Source organism: Sinocyclocheilus anshuiensis, unplaced genomic scaffold, assembly GCF_001515605.1.
Source record: "Sinocyclocheilus anshuiensis isolate Anshui unplaced genomic scaffold, SAMN03320099.WGS_v1.1 scaffold1065, whole genome shotgun sequence".
NCBI lineage: Eukaryota > Metazoa > Chordata > Actinopteri > Cypriniformes > Cyprinidae > Sinocyclocheilus > Sinocyclocheilus anshuiensis.
This window is the reverse complement of record NW_015555804.1, coordinates 788,794-810,652: the sequence shown is the minus strand read 5'-3', so window position 1 is coordinate 810,652 and position 21,859 is coordinate 788,794. Positions and strand designations below refer to the sequence as shown.

The 21,859-nt window shown below is 36.2% G+C and overlaps 1 protein-coding gene and 1 pseudogene across 2 annotated transcripts in view; one reads left to right on the top strand and one right to left on the bottom strand.

Annotated features, from left to right (window-relative positions):
• Positions 1–1,316: 1,316 nt before the first annotated feature.
• LOC107674948 (dynein regulatory complex subunit 7-like) lies at positions 1,317–8,643 on the top strand (annotated as a pseudogene).
• A 959-nt stretch (positions 8,644–9,602) lies between these two features.
• LOC107674957 (cytoskeleton-associated protein 5-like) overlaps positions 9,603–21,859 on the bottom strand; it is a 29,512-nt gene continuing 17,255 nt past the window's right edge. Inside the window, exons 29-46 of one of the 2 annotated variants that reach the window (XM_016469118.1) lie at positions 20,854–20,979; positions 20,277–20,426; positions 20,001–20,204; positions 19,762–19,897; positions 19,469–19,662; positions 19,199–19,365; positions 18,989–19,012; positions 15,718–15,891; positions 15,472–15,592; positions 15,189–15,368; positions 14,769–14,956; positions 14,559–14,634; positions 12,752–12,940; positions 12,525–12,662; positions 12,339–12,422; positions 12,073–12,232; positions 11,401–11,543; positions 9,603–10,580 (exon numbers count right to left, since the gene is read on the bottom strand). In XM_016469118.1, the coding sequence (XP_016324604.1) occupies positions 10,365–10,580; positions 11,401–11,543; positions 12,073–12,232; positions 12,339–12,422; positions 12,525–12,662; positions 12,752–12,940; positions 14,559–14,634; positions 14,769–14,956; positions 15,189–15,368; positions 15,472–15,592; positions 15,718–15,891; positions 18,989–19,012; positions 19,199–19,365; positions 19,469–19,662; positions 19,762–19,897; positions 20,001–20,204; positions 20,277–20,426; positions 20,854–20,979 (2,670 nt within the window). In that variant the 3' untranslated portion in view covers positions 9,603–10,364. The remainder of the gene's footprint in view (positions 10,581–11,400; positions 11,544–12,072; positions 12,233–12,338; positions 12,423–12,524; positions 12,663–12,751; positions 12,941–14,558; positions 14,635–14,768; positions 14,957–15,188; positions 15,369–15,471; positions 15,593–15,717; positions 15,892–18,988; positions 19,013–19,198; positions 19,366–19,468; positions 19,663–19,761; positions 19,898–20,000; positions 20,205–20,276; positions 20,427–20,853; positions 20,980–21,859) is intronic. The other variant, XM_016469119.1, reaches the window with a different exon arrangement.

The window sequence follows — 21,859 nt, the reverse complement described above, 5'->3', positions numbered from 1 at the left end:
GTAGCCCTACAAGAGTGATTACTGATAAACTGTCTGAAAAAAAGAAAGTCAAGTTTTAGAGAAGAAAAAAATCACCTACTGACTTTCAAAGCTGCTACATAGTAACGACTTTCTACTTCGAGGACCTTGATAGAAATGTAGTGGAGTGAAAAGTACAATATTTGTCTTTCAAATGGAGTGAAGTTAAAGTCGTAAGTTCCCAGAAAAAATAATACTCAAGTAAAGTACAGATACTCAAAAAGTGTACTTAAGTACAATACTCAAGTACATGTACTTAGTTACTGTCCGCCTCTGGGTGTGCATGAGCTCATGTAGAGTGTCTGTAATGAGCCGATTTCGTGTATGAATATAGAAGCCCTATGACTACAACTACCATAATTTGAATTGTCATAAAATTATGAAATTATCGTACATTATGGGATTTTTTTCATTATTGATCGTACATCGTAAAGAGGTCAAAATTATCGTACAAATACAATAATTATCGTACGTCTGGCAACACTGAGACTAAGTCTAAGCCTTTTTTTTTGGACACTACTTGTTTCAGAACGTTCAGAGAACGTTCAAAAGTAGCATTCCTGTAATGTTTGCAAAATTATAAAATGGAATGTTCCTTTAACGTTTGTATATAACCATGAAAAAACGATTCAAAACGATTATGAACGTTTAGAGAACATTCAAAAAATAACGTTTTCATACCTCACTGGGAAAGTTAGCACAATGTTCTTAGAAATTATTTTGTTAGCTGGGTACAATCTGGCAGTACATTAAAAGCAGACTACACATACAACAAAAAGAAAAAATCAGAAAGTGAAAAGGTAAAATAGCTAAATTTTGCAGGATTTTTAGTAGCCTACTTTAGTAAGTTAAATAAATGGTGTTTTAAATATTTCAAATAATTTGATAATTCTTTGTATTTTTATAATCTTACTTATATTTATAAAAGTACAATTTTTAATGTAATTCAAAATAACAACAACAACAACAAAAGTTATTTTAGAGAAGGCCAGAACATCTGTCGTCTCCACCCCAGGAGTGATACGTCAGCGAACCCTCGCTATGGAAACCAAATTGCGGGACGTAAACAATGAACAGGTTTCTCTTACTGCCAGTGATTTAGACATTTATTTTTTTAGGGTGAACGAGAAAGACATTCACTTTATTAAACTGTAAATCCTCATATGCACTGATGTCTTCCTTAACGCAAAATAAAAACGATATATGTCGTTTTAACGATCTGTCAGATACCTTCTTGTTGCTGTATCTCGTTTAAACATTTTTCGTATATTCCTCAATATGTGCATGGCTTGTTTTAGATGGAAGTGTTACCGGAGGTGGATTGTGAAGAGGACGTTACTATAACAGATGATGAAGAGAGAGCGCGGGACCTGGAGAGCAGCCTGTCTAACATACGAATAACCCCTACAGCTGCACACATGTGAGGTTACTAAAGTTCGTCAACATGTGGTAAACTCATGTGTTCATGTTAAAGCAATGATCAGCGTTTCTCCATAGGAGTTCCTCTCACATGCACAAGCTGGATGTTTACATTAGCCACAAACATCAGGTCATGCGCTTGTAGGGTAACAGACTAAGGTCAAACATCTTAACTCTATACCTTAACAAAACTATAGGGTACATAGTGCATGAAGATAGAGGGTACTTAAAACCCATCATGGCCTCATTATATAGTGCGCTGTATTGTATCTCTACAAGAATGAATCTCATGAAGACTGTCAATAACACGTCCAGGTCAGGGTTATTATATATACTTAACTAAAACTAAAATCATTAAATAATAATAATAATAATAATCCCTTAATTAAAAACAAGCAAAAAAATGTTAAATGAAATAAAGTAAAATATAAAAATCTTAAACCTTTTTTATTTCAGCTATTTGCCATAGCAACATTTCTCATTTTCAATAAGGTAATAAAGTAATTAAAACTAAAACTGAAATAAAAAAATGAATAAAAACTACATAAACAAAAAGTAATAAAAATGACAAAAACACTACAAAAATGACAACACAACAAAATGTAACTGAAATTACTAAACATTAAATAAACTAAAATAAAACAAACATAATATAAAAAATAAAAATAATTCAAAATATTGATCAAATCTATATTATCTCAGTGATACTAAAATAACACTGGCCCAGGTCATTTTCAGAAATTAAAGGGAAAAAAATAAGAAGTTGTACTTTTCATCAAATACATACATACATACATACATACTCTCATTCTTATTTTCTTAGTTTTTATTTTGTAATAAAGTAATGCTAGTCATCCTGTCTGCACTTCTTCACAATTACTATTATTCTATTTTATTATTTAAATCAGCATAAGTTTGAAATCATGATGTAATATAATACATTTTTATTGCATTATGTTAATTATGGGATTTTTTTTTTTACAAATATCATGAAAATAACATAGCAATACAAATCTTAATGGACCTAAACTCATTCATTATTTAATATTTAATGTCATATTTTAATATAATTGAAGATATACATTCGTAAAGCAAATAATGCAAGTAAATGCTACAATTATTGTTCATTAAACATTAAAACGGGTCTTGGAAACATATTACAAATATCATATGTTATATCAAATGTTGCAATGCAAATGATTTCCTATTTAAATTAGTATTTGAATATATGCATGTAATGCAAATAATTTTAAGTCAAAATGTTCCTTAAACATTAAAACATGGGTCCCATAACAGACTACACATACAAAAGTACAAAAGATTATTAATCATCTTTCTGTTTGTTGGTCTTTATTCTTTATTTCTTCAGTGCAAAGCCAACACTTCAAGTGGACCTTTCCAAATGTCCATCCTCATACAAGGAGAACTCTGCACAGGAGAAGCTCATGTTAGCGATGGCTGAAGACTTCCGTCAGCAGTATGCGCTCTTGTACCCGGATCACAAAGCGCTTCTGCTGTGCCCTGTGAATGAGTGTTCAGGTGCATACAGCAAATACGCTTTCCAGACATGGCAACATTACCACAAATGTATTGAATACTCTATTTCATTACATTTTCTTACTCCAGTGTATTTCTACAGAAAGTTGTGATGCGAGAGCTGTACAACTGGGAGGGACGTGCCAGTTTTGTGGCTGATTATTTCTCATTGGAGCTCTTGGATCCACCATTTGAACTTGTGAGAATCTGACTCGACTCGTGATTGTTGTTTTTGCATCTTGGATTCAAAAACATGTTTTTATTTCATATCTGTTCTTTCTAGCCCAAGCAGCTGTCATCGCCCACCTGGGTTTTGCAGACTCAGAGAGGCACATGTTTTGATTTCTCCATCGTGCTGTGTAAACCTGTTGTTGGGCGCAGGATACAACGCTTACTGCGTCAGTGGCTACGCTACAAAAGAGATGTGTCTTCTTGATCAGTCACGACAAGAGTGTCCCCTACTGCAGCCTCAAATCCAAGTAAGCACAATTTACAGTACACACATTTAGATTTAAACTATAGAGTTAAAATAATAAAATATTTCACATTGCATTGTTCTTTTATGGTTTGTAAATTTAAACAAATTAACTCAGTTTGCTTGATCATTTATATGTGATCACTTTAAAACAGGGGTCTTCAATGTTTTTCAGGTCATGAATCCTATAGATAGACAGAGTAGGAAATTAATATACAGTAACTAAATTGAATATAAATATTTATTATAATTATTTATGAATTTATCAATTGCTATAATTTATGTAGTTTATTAGTAAGTAAATAAACAAATATATAAATTGAGATTTGTATTTTAAGCCTGGCCTATGACATGTAAATAGTATCATAAAAATAATATTTTTCTATGCTTTATGGTGCTTAAATTGCAAATCTATTAATAAATTAATTTATAAATTATTCTAAATGTATGTGGTTGGTTGGTATAATAATTATTGAGAGTCGTATTTCAGTCCTGTCCTATGACATGCAAATAGTATCATATTCATGTATTTACATGCTTTTTATGCCTAAATTGCAATACTATGATAATTATAAATGATGTAAATTTATTAGACAAATGTTAATTTATAAATTATAATATATGTATTTATTTTTGTTGCTAGTTTTGTAATAAATAATAAATAAACATTATTGATGTAAAGTGGTCATGCAAGTCATATATTTGTACATTACTTTTTAATCTTACTTATTACATAATTTTAATATGGGTGGGTGACAAGCTCTTGTAATATGCGGAGAACATTTTGAAAATGACATCTAATCAATATAATTTATGATCTTTTTTAAACCTAACTATTTTGTACCGTATCCGTGAAATTCTCTAGCTGTAAAGGCTATCTCTCCCGGGTTTTCTGCAACCATGATGCGCGCGCATCCTAAATGTTTACAAACCTATAATTGGTCTATACATCTCTTGTGTGAAACCTGGAAAAAAATCCTAAATGAATAGACAATCTTAGGCCCATAACCCTGCTTAATACTGATTATAAGATTTTAACTCATATTTATGCTAACAGATTAAAAACCGGAGTTTCACAGATTATTTTTGAAAGGCCGCTCAATTCACAATAATATACGACTTGTGCTTGATTTACTGGATTATAATTATTTAATTGAAGATGGTTTCATTTTATTTCTAGACTTTTTTAAAGCTTTTGACATTATCGAACACAAATTTATGTTTTGTACTTTAGAATTATTTGGTTTTGGAGAAAATTGTATTAATCTAGTTAAATTAATTTATAAAGACACAAATAGCAGTTATATTACCACATGGTATATCTTCAAGATTCTCAATTGACAAAGGAATCAAACAAGGTTCAACGTCACTTACATCATCATCACCGCATCTCGTGCTCCACTGATGACGCTCATCTAACATTGGATTGTACTATTTTTGCATTCAAATGCAAATATTTATTTTAAAAATTCGACTAATATTAATTCTTTACTCACAATCTCCTCATCACAGGCAGGCACAGTCCTCATGTTCGTGTTTGTGTGTGCTGTCTGCGTCACTCATAGCACGTGCCTATATCGTGCACTATATCAAACATTTTTCATATCGTCATCGAAGAAGGTGTACCGTCGATAAATATCGATACCGTTTTATCGCCCAGGCCTAGGTGGGACAATGAAATGTGTAGCTGAAATTGAGCTTTTTTCATTTTTTGTTTTGTTGTTAATATTGTATTTTCACATATTTTATGTATTTTCGCAAAATTTTGTTTGAGATCAATTTATAATTGGCATCCTCCCTGAAGTATTTCCACAGATACCCTAGAGGTTGTAGAGCATCTGTCAAAGATCACAGCTTGAACACAAATTTCCTTGAGTGGCTGAAATCAGTTCTTTCTGAAAATCTAAACTGGATGCATTATTCATGTTATGATTTTGCATGGCCTGCTCAGGATAAAACAGAGGAACCGAAGAAGAAAATCAAGAAATACTCTGTAAAACCCCCACGCGACTTGCACAGCAACTTTGAAAAGCGTCAAGAGCAGAAACAGCAAGCAGAAGCTGAAGCAGCCGCACTGAAGAAACAACTGGATGCAGAGAGACTTCAGAAGGTTGGACAAAGAATGTTTCAATGAAATTCCATTTGATTTTTGTCTTGCATTCTCACCGGTTCCTCTTAAACAGGAGCAAGAACGTCCACCAACTGACCCTCTTCGGGGCTTGAGAGTTCACTGCTGGGTTCTGGTGAGAACCTGAGAACTTCTTCATTGACCCTCTGACAGGCAAGAGCTACTCCACCACCAATGAGAACTTCCTGAGCATAGAGAGCGTCTGGAACCATCAAAACTACTGGGTCAACAAGCAAGATTGCACTTTCGGTTGCCTTTCATCCATTATCTAATATCTCTTGAGGTTAATTAATCATACATGTTTTTTTTTTTTTTTTTATCCTAATAGATGGAAATGCGTTATCCAGGGGGTATGAAGGTTATCCAGAACAGGAAAGCCAAGCTGGAGAAGTTTGCTCCTTACCTTCTGAAAGATGGTCTGGTGACCAAACAAAGACCTTGATTGTAAGACCTTTGCAAACGTTTTTGTTTTCAGTCCCAACATACCCTGTCATGTTGTTCATGTATATTTATATTAACAAATTAACTTTTAAATAATATTTATTGATATAAAAGCATGCTATAGCACTGTAAATAATGCCTTTAAATAAATAAATAAATAAATAAATAATAATAATAATACAATATAATAATTATAGTATTTTTATATTTTAGTAATTATTTATATGTATATAATTATATATGATGATCTGTATAAATGTATATTAACAAATGAATTAAGCAAGATTTATGTATTTAAAAGCATGTTATAGGGATGTTCACCCAGAAATGATAATTCTGTAATTTAAATAATCATCATTAGAATTGAATTCATCATTTAAATAATGCCTTTAAATTATTCTGATGATATTTAATAATATTGAATAATTATGAAATATTTTAAATAATAAGTATTAAATATTTATTTAAAAGCATGTTCATTTAGCTTTTAACCTGTGTTGACATTAAGTACAAACTCGCTTTGTCACTTTCATAAATAGATCAATCTTATAAATATCATGAATACATTTTATTTTATTTATTTTAGCCTGTGTTGTCAATAAGTACAAATTCTCACATTGACACTTTCTTAAATAAGTATTATACATATAACTATAAAAATATTATAAATATTCTGAATAAATATTGTTTGTTTGTTTTATTGTATTGTTTTAATTTAGCTTTTAGCCTGTGGGTTGACATCGAATAAAGTCCAAGTTTCAAGAAAAAAAGCTGAAGATTAAAATGGTAATATTTTATGAGAACAAAGTAAAAAATTAGGTCTTAATATTATGAGAAATTAATAGAAAACACAAAATGGAACAGCAAAGACATTTTGGTTTCTGTCATGTCACAATGCATAACCCCGCCCACAGTAAAATCTCATTGGTCCAAATCTGGACCCCTTTAACATATCTGGATTTTAAAGAAAGCGCGAACTCTGTCAAAAAAAAGAAAAGAAGAACTAAATGATTGGGTGATGTGTCCAAGACAGTCTTATGACAATTCTTAACTATTTTTCACTTTGACAAATTGGTGGCGAATTTGTACTCATTTGTACGTTTTCGAACCACCTGCAAATTCCCCACTGAGGGTTAGGTTTAGGAGTGGGGTTTATTATAATCATACCAACAATGTATGAATTTGTATGTACTTGCAACTTTGTAAAATACTTTTGGTTTCTTGTGAGATCATTTTCGCTGTGGATAGAAAAATAGTAATGAAAAAGTTTTATATTTCGTGTTTGCTTTCACATTTTGTTATATTTTGTGTCTTCAGGTGGATCCTTCTGCAAAACCATACAAGAACTTGCAGTTGTATGAAATTCTTGTGGAATTGATGAGAGAAGAGGAGAATGTTGAACTACGAATCAGAGATTCAGAAAAAGAGGTATTGCAGTTCACAAGCACCATTATAAAACCGTCTTCGTCTAGACTATCGTGTTGATGTTAGCATGTGTGTTTCAGGTTAGGTCCATCCTTTCTTCAAGAGAAAAGGAGGACAGTAATAATGATCTGCTGATTTCTATCTACAACCCTACGAGGAATGAAACGGCCCGTCGGCACATGGAAGAAAAGGTGAATCAAGGCTTTAATCAGTCAACCGCTTTCATCACACTGATCCAAACTCCCACCTACCTCTGGTTCCTTTTGCTTTTTTCCATACGCTTCCTCAGGAGCGTATGGCTAAAGAAAAGAAGCAGCGGCAGAAAGAGAAAGAGCTGGACCTGCTGGCTCCATTCCAGGTCAGACTGGGACTCCCAGAAGTCCTCAGACGCCAGGACACACTCCAGCTGAAGACAGACTGTCGGAATGAGTTTAAACAGCAGCTCTTTAACAAAGCCAGCCTCATCCAGAGCAGAATCGAAAAGGCACGTTAGTTCATTCAAAAAGATTTACCACCTTCTGTGTACGTAAATTCATAATGGCGTACAAACATAAAACATAGAAGCTAGCTAGCAGTACATCAGCAGTTACAATCTGATTGGATGAATTTGAATGTTTGAAAAGATAAACCCGCCCATTAAAGGCATGGAAACACAATATAATCTTTGGTTTGTCACTTTACGCCTTCCTGAATAAGGCCAGAAAAAGCTTCTAGTGAACTGGTGAGCTTGTTTGTTCAGGAGAAAGTTGCAGAAGCAGCAGCTGTGGTACCAGAAGAACTATCTCAACATGACCAGTGAGGACGAGGACGATTACCTCACCTACTGCTCTGACGCCATCTTCACGATCCACGTTCTCAAAATGAGACTCATTCGGTACACAAATCATTTGCTGAAGAATACGGTTATGACAACATGACTTGACCTTTTTGAAGTACCTCATCTAGTTTTTCAAGATGGTACAAAGCCAACTGTAGCTTGAGTAGCTTTAGAAGTGTATGGGCAGATCTTTGCCATGTTGATTGGCTTGTGAACAAGCATGCTAGCACATTTTTGTTTTAGAAACACATGAGTAAATCTGTATATTGTTTTTGTAGACACAAGGAAAGAGCACCTCAGTATCTGTATCTGGCACTGGAGGAGAAAGACAAGACAAGTGTATCCCAGTATGAGTCTCCACCTACCCCAGACCGTCATGTATGACCTCAGTAAAGATTTCCGGTGCATCATTTGGGACGGTATTTTCTTTTTATTCTGATGTCAAGAAACAGATACAATATCTGATAAACTATGTGGAAAAAGTGATTATGCCACAAGAATACAAAACTGTTCTAAAGTTTGGGCTGTTAGATTTTTTTTTTTTAATGTTTTTTGAAAGAAGTCTCTTAAGCTCACCAAGGCTGCATTTATTTGATCAAAAATACAGTAAAAAGTAATATCGTGGATTTTGAATTTAAAATGTTAATATATTTGAATGTAAATTATTCCAGTCTTCATTGTCACATGATCATTCAGAAATCATTCTAACATGCTGATTTGTTGCTCCAGAAACATTTCTTAATGTTAAAAAAACAGTTGTACTGCGTTTTTAGTTTTCCCCACAATTCTTTGATGCAGTGTTATTTTAGTATCATTGATAATCGATTATAATTTTGTTAATATTTTGAATTATATTTTAAGTTTTGTTTCCATTTTAGTTTTAGTAACTGTTTTAGTTTGTAATGATTAATATTTTTGTTTTTAATATCTAGCTTTAGTTTGAGTTATTTTAGTACTTCAACTTAAATTAAAAAGAAATGTTTCAGTAATGATTTTTAGTTAACAATAACCCTGCTCTGAATATAAAGTTACAAATTACAGCATTGGATTTTTTTTGTAACAATGTGAAATTCTTTACTGTTACTTTTAATGTAATCCATGTTTGCAGAAAAAAACTCAAACCCCACATTTGTGTAGAGCTATACAATACTTTTACAATGTTTTTATGTACATTAATCTATATTGTAATAATATTGTGCACTGTACAGCTGACACACTCAGCCCCTTGAAGTAAAAATTCAGAAGAGCATCAATGTATAGTTCGTTAAATACTTTTACAATGTTTTTATGTACATTAATCTATATTGTAATAGTATTGTGCACTGTACAGCTGACACACTCAGCCCCTTGAAGTAAAAATTCAGAAGAGCATCAATGTATAGTTCGTTAAATTAGATTAAAAAAAAAAAAACCTTTATTGACATTTTTACTATAGATTATACACTTAAACTTAATAGCAACACTTCAACATTAATCCCAGTTGGATAATACAAAACAATGCATCAATAACCAACATTCCACTAGAGTGCAAAATGTTGGGAACGTTATTAAAAGAAAAATGGAATTAACAGCCTTTAGTAATGCAAACTTTATTTACATAAAGAAAGATCCGGTACTTCATGCCATGCTCCTTAAAAGAAAGGAATCAATCCTTCAAAAGTTATGAGAGCTTCAGAGATGCTTGGAAGAATGAGAAAGAAAACAGCAAAAATGGCAAACAGTTTTGAACAGATAGAAGTTGAGACCAAGTGAAAGCAGCATTAATTTAGATTTCTCTAAAATGTCTATAAAAAAAACAAAACAAGCGTCAGTTACACATTACAGCATTCTGCACAGGAAAACTGTACACGGAAAACCCTAAAGGACACGTATAAGCCTAGTGTGGTTAGCCACTGTATGTACAAAAACAACTGTGCACAATACTTACAGAAAAAGTTTGCTTAATATTATACAATGTAGACAGACCGAGTTATTTCGATTTCCTCATCCTATTTTGCATTATTGTAATCCATGTACGCATTTACCCTGAAAAACGTTGGGATGGTGGAGTTTGGGGAAGTCAGCTGACTATCTAGTGCGTTAGCATATGAAGGCGAGGCGCTGATCTACTGGCGGTTGCTCTTTATCCTCTCCAGCCTCTTTTTGAGGTCGTCGAGGTTGGAGGCGGGGGAGGAGGAGCGGGTGGGGCTGTGGGAGTGGGACTGCTCCTGCTGGAAGTGCTCGCGGGACTCCTTCAACTGGGACAGTTTGCTGTGGAGCATGTCTGTGGAGGAGGCCACCGACGGTCTCAGGGAGCTGAGAGGAGGTCGGTCTTCCTCCGGCTGCAGGAGAACATGCAAATATTTACAACTCAATTTTATAAATCTTAAAAAGCTTAGTTGTTCAAGTATTAATACATCAATTATTATCAAAAATAAAACAAACGAGAAAAAAAAAAATAAAGTTAAATTTTTAGATGAATATTTTGTTGAAACAACCATTATTATTCTTATTAAAATATTGTTAATACATTAAATATTATTAATCAATACAGCTTAAACTCAGATTCACTGTAATTATTGACGACAATCAATATTTTAGACTAATATTTACCAAATACAGGAAATAAATATTTATTATTTATAATATTTGATGTATTACAATTACACTTAACTAAATTTTAGAATATAATAAAACGGACTAATAAGTAAATAAAAACAGCGTTATTGTTATTTGATAATCATTTTTAAATAATATAAATAAATGTTTTAATTAAAATAAATCCTAACATTTAGTCATTAAAAAGTTAATATAAAATATCAATTTTTTTATTTAAATAGTTACATTAAAACCACTGTTATTGTTATTACTATTATATAAATCCTAGAATGTAATAAATTAGTTGATACATCAAATTAGGGTTATTAAAACGTATTTTGCTGTTGAAGGTATTAGTAAATCATATTGTTATAACAAAAAAAAAAAAAGTATTGATAAATTAGTCAAAAAAAGTTTTTTTTTTTAAAAATATTATGTAAAGCTGGGTGCCACAAGGAAAAACACTATTGAATTTGCATAAATCAGCTTTTTTCATATAATAGCTTCCTAACCAAAGACTAACAAAGTCAATTGTGTCTCGACTCAAGGTTTAATGAGACAAACCGTTGAGTTCTCAAGGCCGCGCCGTTGCCGTAAGATCTTCAGTCTCTCGTAGTAGGCAGCGGCATTCATATCTTCTCCGTTACTGCTGATGGGCACAGTGCTGGAGCTCGGCAAATATGAGTCTGTGCTGTGCTGAGGGATTACTGAAAGACAACACAGACCTTAGTTCGCTAGGACAAAATCAAGACGACAAAAAGTTCGGTCGTGACAACTCTCGGAGGGATTGGCATGGTAATGTACATAATGTTAATGTATTTGGTCTTGGCGGAATAGATCTGCTACGCTGCTGCGTCAGAGCAAGTTCCGAGACTTGCTACTACCAATACATCCACAACATGCTGCTGTGAGCATGTAAGAAATATTGCTGCTGCAAATATAACATACATGAAACAACCCCCATATAGCATACATGAATCACCTCGTAGCAGATCTATACAGGTGGAGCTGGGGAAGGTGAAGGGTTTCTGAAGCAAGCTGCAACTGCTACAGCAAGCACTAGTCATATATTTGAATGTTGAGCAGCGAGCTCATTGGCTACCGATACAGGAGAGAACCAATCAGCTGTGCCATGTGATGTCATTAGGTCAGATTGAGTTAGACCTATCGGACTGCGCCATCTAGAGTTTCATGCCAGAACTCTGTATGCGTTACATAAAAGTCGGTGCAACTCACCTGTGGAGGTCTGGATTCGGCCTTTTCCTTCACGCTCTGACTCAATCATGCGGAGTCCTCGCTCCACGTAACTCTGGAAGAACTGGGACGTGTTCCTCAAGAAGGGCTCGAGGTCTGCGTCAGAGTACTTCTGCTTGTATTCATACAGCTCCGTCAGACCCTGAGATACAACATACTCTGATTGATGGAAGCACTTAACTGAGAACTGCAAATAATTCTGGTTATTTCGCAAAATTCGAAAAGTCTTTAACAAGCTGTAGTGTTACCTCTTTAGTGTTCTCTTTGGAGCCAATCTTTTTGAAGATCTCAGACAGGATGTCGCTCACTTTGGCCATGATCACTTTGTCATCCTATCCAAATTGAAATTCAGTTGAAGAAACCAGATCAACCACTACAATTTTCTCCATGCATCATTAAGATGAAGGTTTCAGTTGAGACCCAGCAGAACATACCGATCTGAGGGCGCCCTTCTCTGAGCACTTGTCGGACTTGAGTCCGGAGAGGTTTGCCGAATGCTTGACCACCCGCCTTAGGTGAGCCTCCAGTTCCGACTCGTTGCGGTTCTCAATCATGGACATGTGTTCTAATATCTATGAGAGAGCCATTTACAGATTACTTTCATAAAGATAAAGTTTCATAAAAGAACTTTCAATCCCTATAAAAGGTCTCAAATGTGTACCTTCGCGCCAGTGAGCCTGCAGAGCGTGTGCAGCAGTGTCTTCAGCGTCCGATGGGGAACGTCACTCTTCAGCTGTTTGAGCTTCTCTTTAGGGAAAACCTTCATGAAGTTGTGCACATCCAGCAGGATGCGGTCCAGATTAATACTGTTGATGGTCTGCGGCAGGAAACGGATCATTCTCCATAGACACTGCATGGGACAGAGATAGGTGTTATTTAAAGAGGATAAGAAAGCAAAAAAGGTCATACTTCAATAAAAATGCCTTATTTATGCTGCATCTATGTTGGAATAAGATTTTTAGCTCTAGTACATCAGTGTTCTGTATATACTATTAGTTTTTATTTTTAATTGGCTTCTATATTTTCAGTTTTCTTTTTTTTAGTTTACATTTTAGTTCTTCAGCTTCAACAAAAATAGAAATGGCAACTAATTAAAGTTAAAAGTTTTTCCCTCTATATTTATATTTTATTTCAATTATTGGAAATATAATAGTTTGAGCTTACAACACTGACTTGGAAATTATTAGTGCTGCCATAAAAAGACAATCAGCTAATAAAATGGCATACGAAATGCATGTTGAGGTCACCATCTACCTGTAACTGCTATTGTTTTTTACATCACAATAGTCTACAGGAAGCGTTACTAAATTTCAGTTTTCAAGTTGCAATCACGAGTTAACAATGTTAAAGGTGTTTACTAGTCAGAAAAAGCACAATTAACAACTGACGTGATGTGAACACATTGATTCATCAGTGCAGGCTGTTCTCAGTAAAAATGTGTTCATGTTAAATTATTTTCTCTTCCTCCGAAATGACCTTTACTGATGTGTGGGTGGAATTAAATGTATTAAATTTCTATTGATTCAAATGAAAAACAAAAACAAACAAAAGTTACACCAAAACATTTCCCACTTAATTGACATGACTTCTGGGTGTGTAATACAATTCAAAAAAATTTAGCAGCCAAGTAGATAATTTTATCCATCACGATTTCACTGGGTTGTGGAAAGTAACTAATGTCCTACAGGGATTTCTAGTCGTGTCCATTTTTGGAAGACCAAACAAAGTAATTTCACTTTCACCACGAAACAGCGTCACACACGGCGGCCTACAGTGAGCAGAGGCCGGGGTCTAGCGTGAGGAACGGCCGGAGGGTTAGAGTGAGCAGAGGCGGGTGGGCTTGAGAACGGCGCGGCCGGCGATTTCGACGAAGGAGCGTCCGGAAGGACATGTGACGACTCCGGGCTGAACTCCGCTTCGTCCACGGTGAAAGCCGATCCGGCGATCCACAGCGCAAAGTTGTAGTATTTCCTCAGCGACCAGCACGGATCAGCTCCAGGCATGACGAAGCAGATATCGTCCTCTTTTGGAAGACCAAACAAAGTAGTTTCGCTTTTACAACGAAGCACACAGCGTCTTTACGACATGGCAGCGGAAACAACAAAACTACAGCGAGAATAAAAGTTACGCCTTCTTTCTTTGCGTGAACATTTGGGAGGCGTTATGCAAATCTTCCCACAGAGCGACGTAGGTATGTTGGGGCGTGTTAGAACGAGCCGTTTTAGGTAGGCGTGGCTGACTCTTAACTTTTATAAAGAATATCTCTTTGGATTTGAGACTTTAGTCTTTGCAACTTTACAGATCTTCTTTATGCACCAAGAGCTTGTAACAGTCCAAAGAGAAAGGAAAAATTTAAATTGCATCATATGACCCCTTTAAAACAAAACAAGAGCCAAGAGTTCTGCTTACAATATGACATAGTTTACATGTCAACATGCATATACGGGCACAAAGTGCAGCAGTCGTACCTTCATGACAAGTTCAGAGAACATGGGGGAACCGGCGGTGCTGATAAGACTGTCCTGCAGCAGCACCAGCAAAGCACTGGAAAGAGAACAATGACCTTTAACCTACAAGCATCGATTACAGTCAGTCTGCAGTGTCGGCCAAATGTATACAGAACAGTACACAAAGTTCCCTTTAGAGGACTTGTAGCCCAGCGGAGCCGCACTGCTAACCTTAGGATGTTGGTCTGGTCGGATTTCTCTAGAACTCGAACCACGAGCAGGTTGACGGAGCGAATGAGCTGCTGTCCATCCTCGATGTCCTCCACTCTAGAGTCCAACATCAGCGTGATGAGACCGTGCATCAGGTCTTTCAGGACGCCCATGGAGGCCTCCCGTGCCAGAATCTCCATCGAGAACAGCTGGAAACGGACACACAGTGACTCAGCAGCACGCCAAAGAACGATAACTTTTGTTTGCTCTGCAGACTCTCCCTGAATTTGAATGTGTAAACAATTTTCTGCAAATAAAAGCCGTTTTGTTTCTGGCAATACAATACTAGATGTGTTTGGAAATTAGGCCTAAACTTTCTGCAATCCTCTATGTTGAAGCAAAAGCTCACTTCCCTAACAAAAAAAGTAAAGCAGCACTCACAGAAAGCATGTTTCCTATGATACAGCTGTAGAGTTTGAAGATGTCCTTCTTGTCGAGCCGATCGTCGGCCATGTGCGTGTTGTAAATGAGCCGCAGCTGCATGAAGGTGGCGATGAGGAACTGGTCGATGTGTCCAGACATGGCTTCCGCTTTGTCCGCCTGCCTCAAGACCTCATCGATCTGCAGAAAATCACAAGGAAATTTCTTACTGATGTATTCACGTCAAGAAATTATTTTTTTGCTCAACATGTAAGAATCCAAACAGTGGACGCGGGATGCCCACCTGTGCCAAGGCCTGGATACTGGTGTTAATGTCTCCACTGGCCACTTGGGAGATGACGAAGTTGATGGTGGAGGCAGTGCTGTTGTGAATGTCATCAAAATGAGGAGAGACTGAACGAATCCTGAAAACACAACATTTTAATCATTTAACAAGAGTGACACTTTAGCATTTCAGAAGGCAAAATATTTTGTCATGTAATACATTTAACAGACATAAAACAAGACTTCTATTGTGCTAAACTCTTACTTGCGCTCCGGAATCATGACCGGCTCCAGAACTTCATCCAGTTTATGCTGCACCAGGTCAGGGATTTCTCTGGCACATGTGTGGTTGTTCTCGAACACATCCAGATCCAGCTGAAACTCTTTTGGGATGGACGGAGCTGACTGCTCCAAGTGAGCATTCTGTGCCCGAGCTTGACTGTTGAAAATGGAGGAAACGGTCACTTCTGCTGCATTTTTATGCTATATAATCCCCACAACATGAATAAGAGCCCCGAAAATTCTGATTCAGTACCAGCAAAAAGGACAGCAAGTATTAAAGCGTATATCCACTTTTGATTTTCCTTGCAATATAAAATTTGCAACAATGAATGTCACCAATTTAAATGTGCTTTTGTCTCAAGTTTACTAACCAGTGTCAAGGGAATAGTTACAAGTAGGGGAGCATTTAACGTAGAAAAGTCAACAAATAAAAATAAAAGCTATTATCCCCCAAAAAAAAAAAAAAAAAAAAAAAAGTAGGTAATTTGATTCTTTTGTGAAGTTCATGGTTTCAAATGAAATGATCTAAAACTGATTCAATCATTAATTTGTGCCCTCATTCAAAGGACTGCTAAATTGCGTAGTTCATCAAAAACACTGCACAAGTATATACACACACTCCTGGGGTCTGTTCTTCGTACATGGATTACTCAGTTAGCTGGATTTTATGGTTGACGATTTATCATTTGACATGATCCAGGATTGTTAGGTTCTTCTCATCCTGGAGTTGCTGTCATAGCAACAGGTCCGTGAGCTCAAACCTGCTCAGTAGAAGGCTTACTTCACGTCAATAGGATTAGATTGTATCATTTTAAGTGAAGGTGATACTGAAACTCTGTCCCAACCACTGCTATTTTTTATTTTTTTTTTAAACAAGAGTTGTTAAACCAGGAAAAATATTTTATAAAAATAATTTAATGATTTTGAAAATAGTTAAGATGTTGTGTAAATCTATAATAATAGACACGACCAGTTTTACTCATTGAGAGATTTAATCGTGAAGGAATAATTCTCAATTTTATTACAGTCACACGCACACGTAGAGTTTGTCTGAGTCGTGCATTAATTGGAGCAATAAGCTTTTATGCGGGTGGCTTTGATGGGAGATGCAGACCACTTCTCAAATCTCAAAATGCTTTTATGACACAGAATTAACTTAAACGCGGTCACGTATAGCAAAATAAGCGAGGTACGAAGAACGGACCCCTGTTCAAGTTTGGGGTCAGTAAGAATTTTTTTTTAAATAATAAATTTTAATGTGTCCTTTCTGAATAAAGTCACAGTAATGTTACAAAAGATTTCCATTTCAAATAAATGCTGTTTTTTTTTTAACTTTCTATTCAAAGAATACTGAAAAAAAATTCAAAATAAAAATAATGTATGGCTGCTGAAAATTCAGTTCCACCACAGGAATAAACTACATTTTAAAAAGTCATTTTAAATTGTAATAGTATTTCAAAATATTACTGTTTTTACTAAGTCTCCCTTCTGAAAAAATAAATAAATAAATTTACAAAACAATAAAAAAATAAAGCTGTACACCTTATGTATATCTATAATCACACTTTAACATTTTAATTAATGTTTTAAAATGTTATCAAATGAAAATTTACAACTTTTATTTTAAGTTAAAAGTTAAAACATGGACAAACATGATATTCCTTGAAAACAATGTTTAAATAAATTTTATTATAAAGAATATTATTATTATTATTGTTATTATAACTTTGAAGTACATTGTACAATTCTAATATATTTCTGTCATAATTTCAAATTAAATCGAACGTTTATTTTGACTGGTTGTAGCGGACCTTTGAGTTTCAGTGTATTTGGCAATGGTTTTTCTCAAATAAAACAAGGAAATGTTTAAGTTTTCTCTCAGAGCAGCTCTGCTGATGTTCAGGTTTATGTAACTTAGGGGTGTGCGATATATATCGTCTGCAATAATATCGTAATTGTTGTTTTAACGATGTGCGATTTGACATTATCGAGTATTTTGCAAAAACCATTCAGAATACAGCCACAGCGCTGTTTTGTGTCTCTGAGCAACATGACGGTGTTTCGTTCTTGAATGAATCAACCGTTTAAATTATTCGATTCAATTGCAATGACTCACTTATTAACAGTGATTTGCTGCCACCTACTGGCGTTTTTTTTTTTTTTTTCATGATTTAAAAAAAATATCGAGATATTATTTTTTGTCAATATCGCACACCCCTATTAGACGCTGAAAACACCATTTATGCACGTGTACTTCAGTATGCAGTAGATAAAGCAGCGCCACTCAGAGACATGCAGAAACAAGCAGATTATTTATATAGCTGTCTCTTTGCACTTAAATATTCAGACACATCATATCTACTTTTGATTTATCCATCAGATTGTGCGTTTTACGTGACATCCTCGTTATACTGTAAATTCCATGTTCACGACTGCACCGGTATTCCCTCTGCTTCACTGAAATCATACGGCCTTAACTTATCACTTGTTATTAATGCGACACTCCTTCGTCTGCACGTAGGGATGGTGTCCGCGAATATGAGCGAAGATGTTGGATGTTTTGCCTACTTTTGCAGCCACTTTGCGTCCACATTTTTTGCAAATTGGATCCGTCCGAGGACAAACCCGTGTTCGTTTTTTTTAAATATCCGAAGTATTCCCATACTGCACTGCGGCGGGAATGGAGATTAGATATCTCCGTCTCTGTTATTTTCTCCGTGTGCGTGCAAGCAGCCAAGTGAATGCAGAATAAAGCAGCCGAGCGGAAATAAGTTGCACATGCGCGGGTGAGATTTTTTTCTTCATAAATTTTTTTTTTTAAACCGCAGATATGCAAATATTTACAGGATGATAACCGTGCATGTTCAAACCGTGATAAACCGTCAGACTGGTATATCGTTACAACCCTAACCTCACGTACCCCAAACTTTTAAATGGTAGTGTATACATTTCATAAGCATATTGGTGCATAAATTAAATATCTCCTTTGTGTTCATTTTATGAAAGTGTGGAAACATGATTTACTTTCAAAATACATTTGTACTGTTATATACTCCTTACATAAAAAAAAAAAAAAAAATCACAGAGCGAATGCATAGGGATATCAAATATGAGGCTGAAAAATATTTGGCTATATCAGTCATCCATATGATCTAATCTCTCAAATATTTCAGTCCAGTTTTTTTGTGATCTCTAGACCTCCAGGATGTCAGGTGCCATGTGAACAGTGGCTACAGCTGTACGGCAGTACTTACATCCTGTAAGTGCGATACATTATTCTGTCCATGGAGGGCAGCGAAGAAAAGAAAGGAATAGTAAGAGGAGAAGAGAAAGGCTCAGGATTAAGAAACAACATGCAATGACACAAGAGGACAGAACGAGACCGAATGAGACTGTGTGTGTATAGAAACACATGGGCCAGGACTCTTTTAAGAGTGTGTTACTTGACAATAAGTAGTACATACTTGAGCTTGTTGGGCACTTCCTCTTGAGCAGGCTTGCGCAGGAAGGTTGCATTGGGATTTGCAGGATGCTCTCTCTGTGGTCTCTCCTGTTTGGCTGAGGCTGCAGGCGTCTTCTTGGCCGATCGTTTGATTCTCTCTTCCAGCATGCTCATTTCTTTCTCAGACAGCTTGACAAGATAAAATGTTCAAATTTGAGTTTGGATGTGACATCACATCCAAAGATGGTAATAAAAGTGAAAGGTTCACGTTTGAGGGTAATTAGCATCTTACTTTGCCAATGAGTTTGAAGACTTGGTCTCCACAAGCATTGTAGGCGGCCACGACTGTATTGAGCGCAGCGTTGCGGACCGTAGTGTCACGGTCTCCAATGTGAACGGCGATTTCTTTAAGAGCTTTGGCTGGAGTCGGCTGGCACACATTCATACCGAAGTTCTCAATCAGGCAGCCGAGCTCATCAAGACATTCTGAAGAACGAATAAGACAGAAACAGTCACGATAAAGACACTTTCTACTGTAAAAATGACCCTTTTTGTGTTTGAGAAACCAAATCCATGTGCATTTACCAGATCTCTGCTTGGAGTTCTTTGATTTGGTCCCCTCCATAAGGAAGGGGAAGACTTTACTGGCCGCGTAGACTTTACACAACATTGTCAGAATAGCTCTGACATCTTTACGCACCACATCTTTTGACTCTCCAACCTGAAGGACAAGACACCAAAAGGCACCATGTTAGGCTGTTGTTTATTTCAACAAATTAGATGCATGCTATCCAAAATTAATGTTTGGATGGATAAAGACCCACCTTGAGGATCAGGTAGGGGATGAAAGATGAGGCCTCATAGTCATTGAGCTGGTAGTTCTTCCTGCTCAGCATGGTGAAGAGCAGCTTGAGGAACTCCAGGGCTTTCATCAGCACACTAGTGTTTGTGTCAAAGAACCGCAAAGTAAACCACTTCAATATCAGGTCTAGACAGCTAATCACAGCCTCGCACTCTGGCGCCATGTGCTGAAAAATAAGCAAGTTATTAGTCTTGTATAGATTGATATGATTTGACTCACCAATTGCGACACGACTAACCTCAATCATGGCTCCAATAGCTTTTACGTGGCGTTGAAAGTCAAAGTGGAAAAGTTCGTCTTGGAGCCACTTGGCCAGACATGTCGACATTTGAGCCTTCAGCTGCTCCACGTACTCGTCACGAGGAGTCGTGAAGTTCCACTTGAGAATCTGGAGAAGAGTTGAGAAATGGTAACCAAACATGCCAAAAAGCCTAAAGTTGCTACTCAGGCCCTGTCCACACAAACGTGGGTATTTTCAAAACCGCAGCATTTTCTATGCGATTTGGCCATTCGTCCACACGCAAACGCAGTATCAGGCCACTGAAACCGAACCTTTTTGAAAACTCCTTTGTTTACATGAGGAGAGTCTGTAATTGGCCAACATGGCTTTACGGTTAGGGTTATATTGCCAGCTGTTGGTTTGGCATGCTCTTTACAGCACTTCATGGGATGTTTTTACATTTTCATCTGGACGAGATATATTTATATATATTTTTTTAAATGGAGGAGGAAAAACTCAGTTTATAAAAATACCCATGGACTAGGCATCAATAGCGCTGACAAATGTTCATGAGGACGATTCGAAAACTGCTCACCTTTAATGTCTTCTCTTCCTTGATCCTCTGCTCTTTGCCGTTGGGAACGTGGATGAAGATGGGACCAGATTTGTCCTCCTCATCCTTTGCACCAGCCTTAACTGGAGGTTTCTTACCCACAACACCCTGAAGGGTCAGGAAAACAATTGTTACACTGAATCATATTCTCAAGTTCTGTTACTTCATGTCGACATGTTATTTTGATAGTAATGCCTCAGTCAGTTTTCAAATGGGTTTAAAATTACGAATCGTGCTACTTAGCTCAGGAATATTCATTTACTTGTGGGATTGTAACCCTTACAATAAATTTTAACATGCAACTTAATCATGAGCAAAGCCTTAATAAAAATGCTGTTTGAAATTATATACATTTATAAATATCCATTTCATTCAGCCAATCAGGCTATTATTTCAGCGAAAAACAGCAGGAAGCCCTTAAAGCTTCTCCTTTGTTGGCAAGAGGTTAGTGTTGTCAAAAGACCCGGCATTTCGGTACCAAGTCGGTACTAAAAAAAATGAAAACGTTACGGTACCAGGTTTTTTTTTTAAGTACCGGTGGTACCGAGTACCCGGTCAACCCGGTTCTTGATGCGCTATCCGAAAGCTATCCTCTTCCAGTGTTGCCAAGTCCGCAGTTTTCCCACGGAATTGGGCTGCTTTAACACTGTTGCCGCGGGTTGTTTTTCATGTCCGCGGGTTGAAAAACGACCCCATTAATGTGATATTTAGCCCCTGGAATGCGAATTTTACCAGGGGAACCCCGCCAAAACATGCGTATTTTATCCTCGGCACGCGATTTTTAACGGGGACCCCCTCGAAACACGATGGGGCGGGTTTTGTTGTGAAAACCTGGCAACCACTTCAAAAAAGCAGTGGCGACCTCAAGAGGAGGAGACGCATTAAACTAACAAAACACCCCGATCAAGTTCAAGCAGTTAAGTTTCAATTACATTTTTAATATTTAGAGCTTCTGTAATGAATATTATTCCATATTTTAATTTGAATT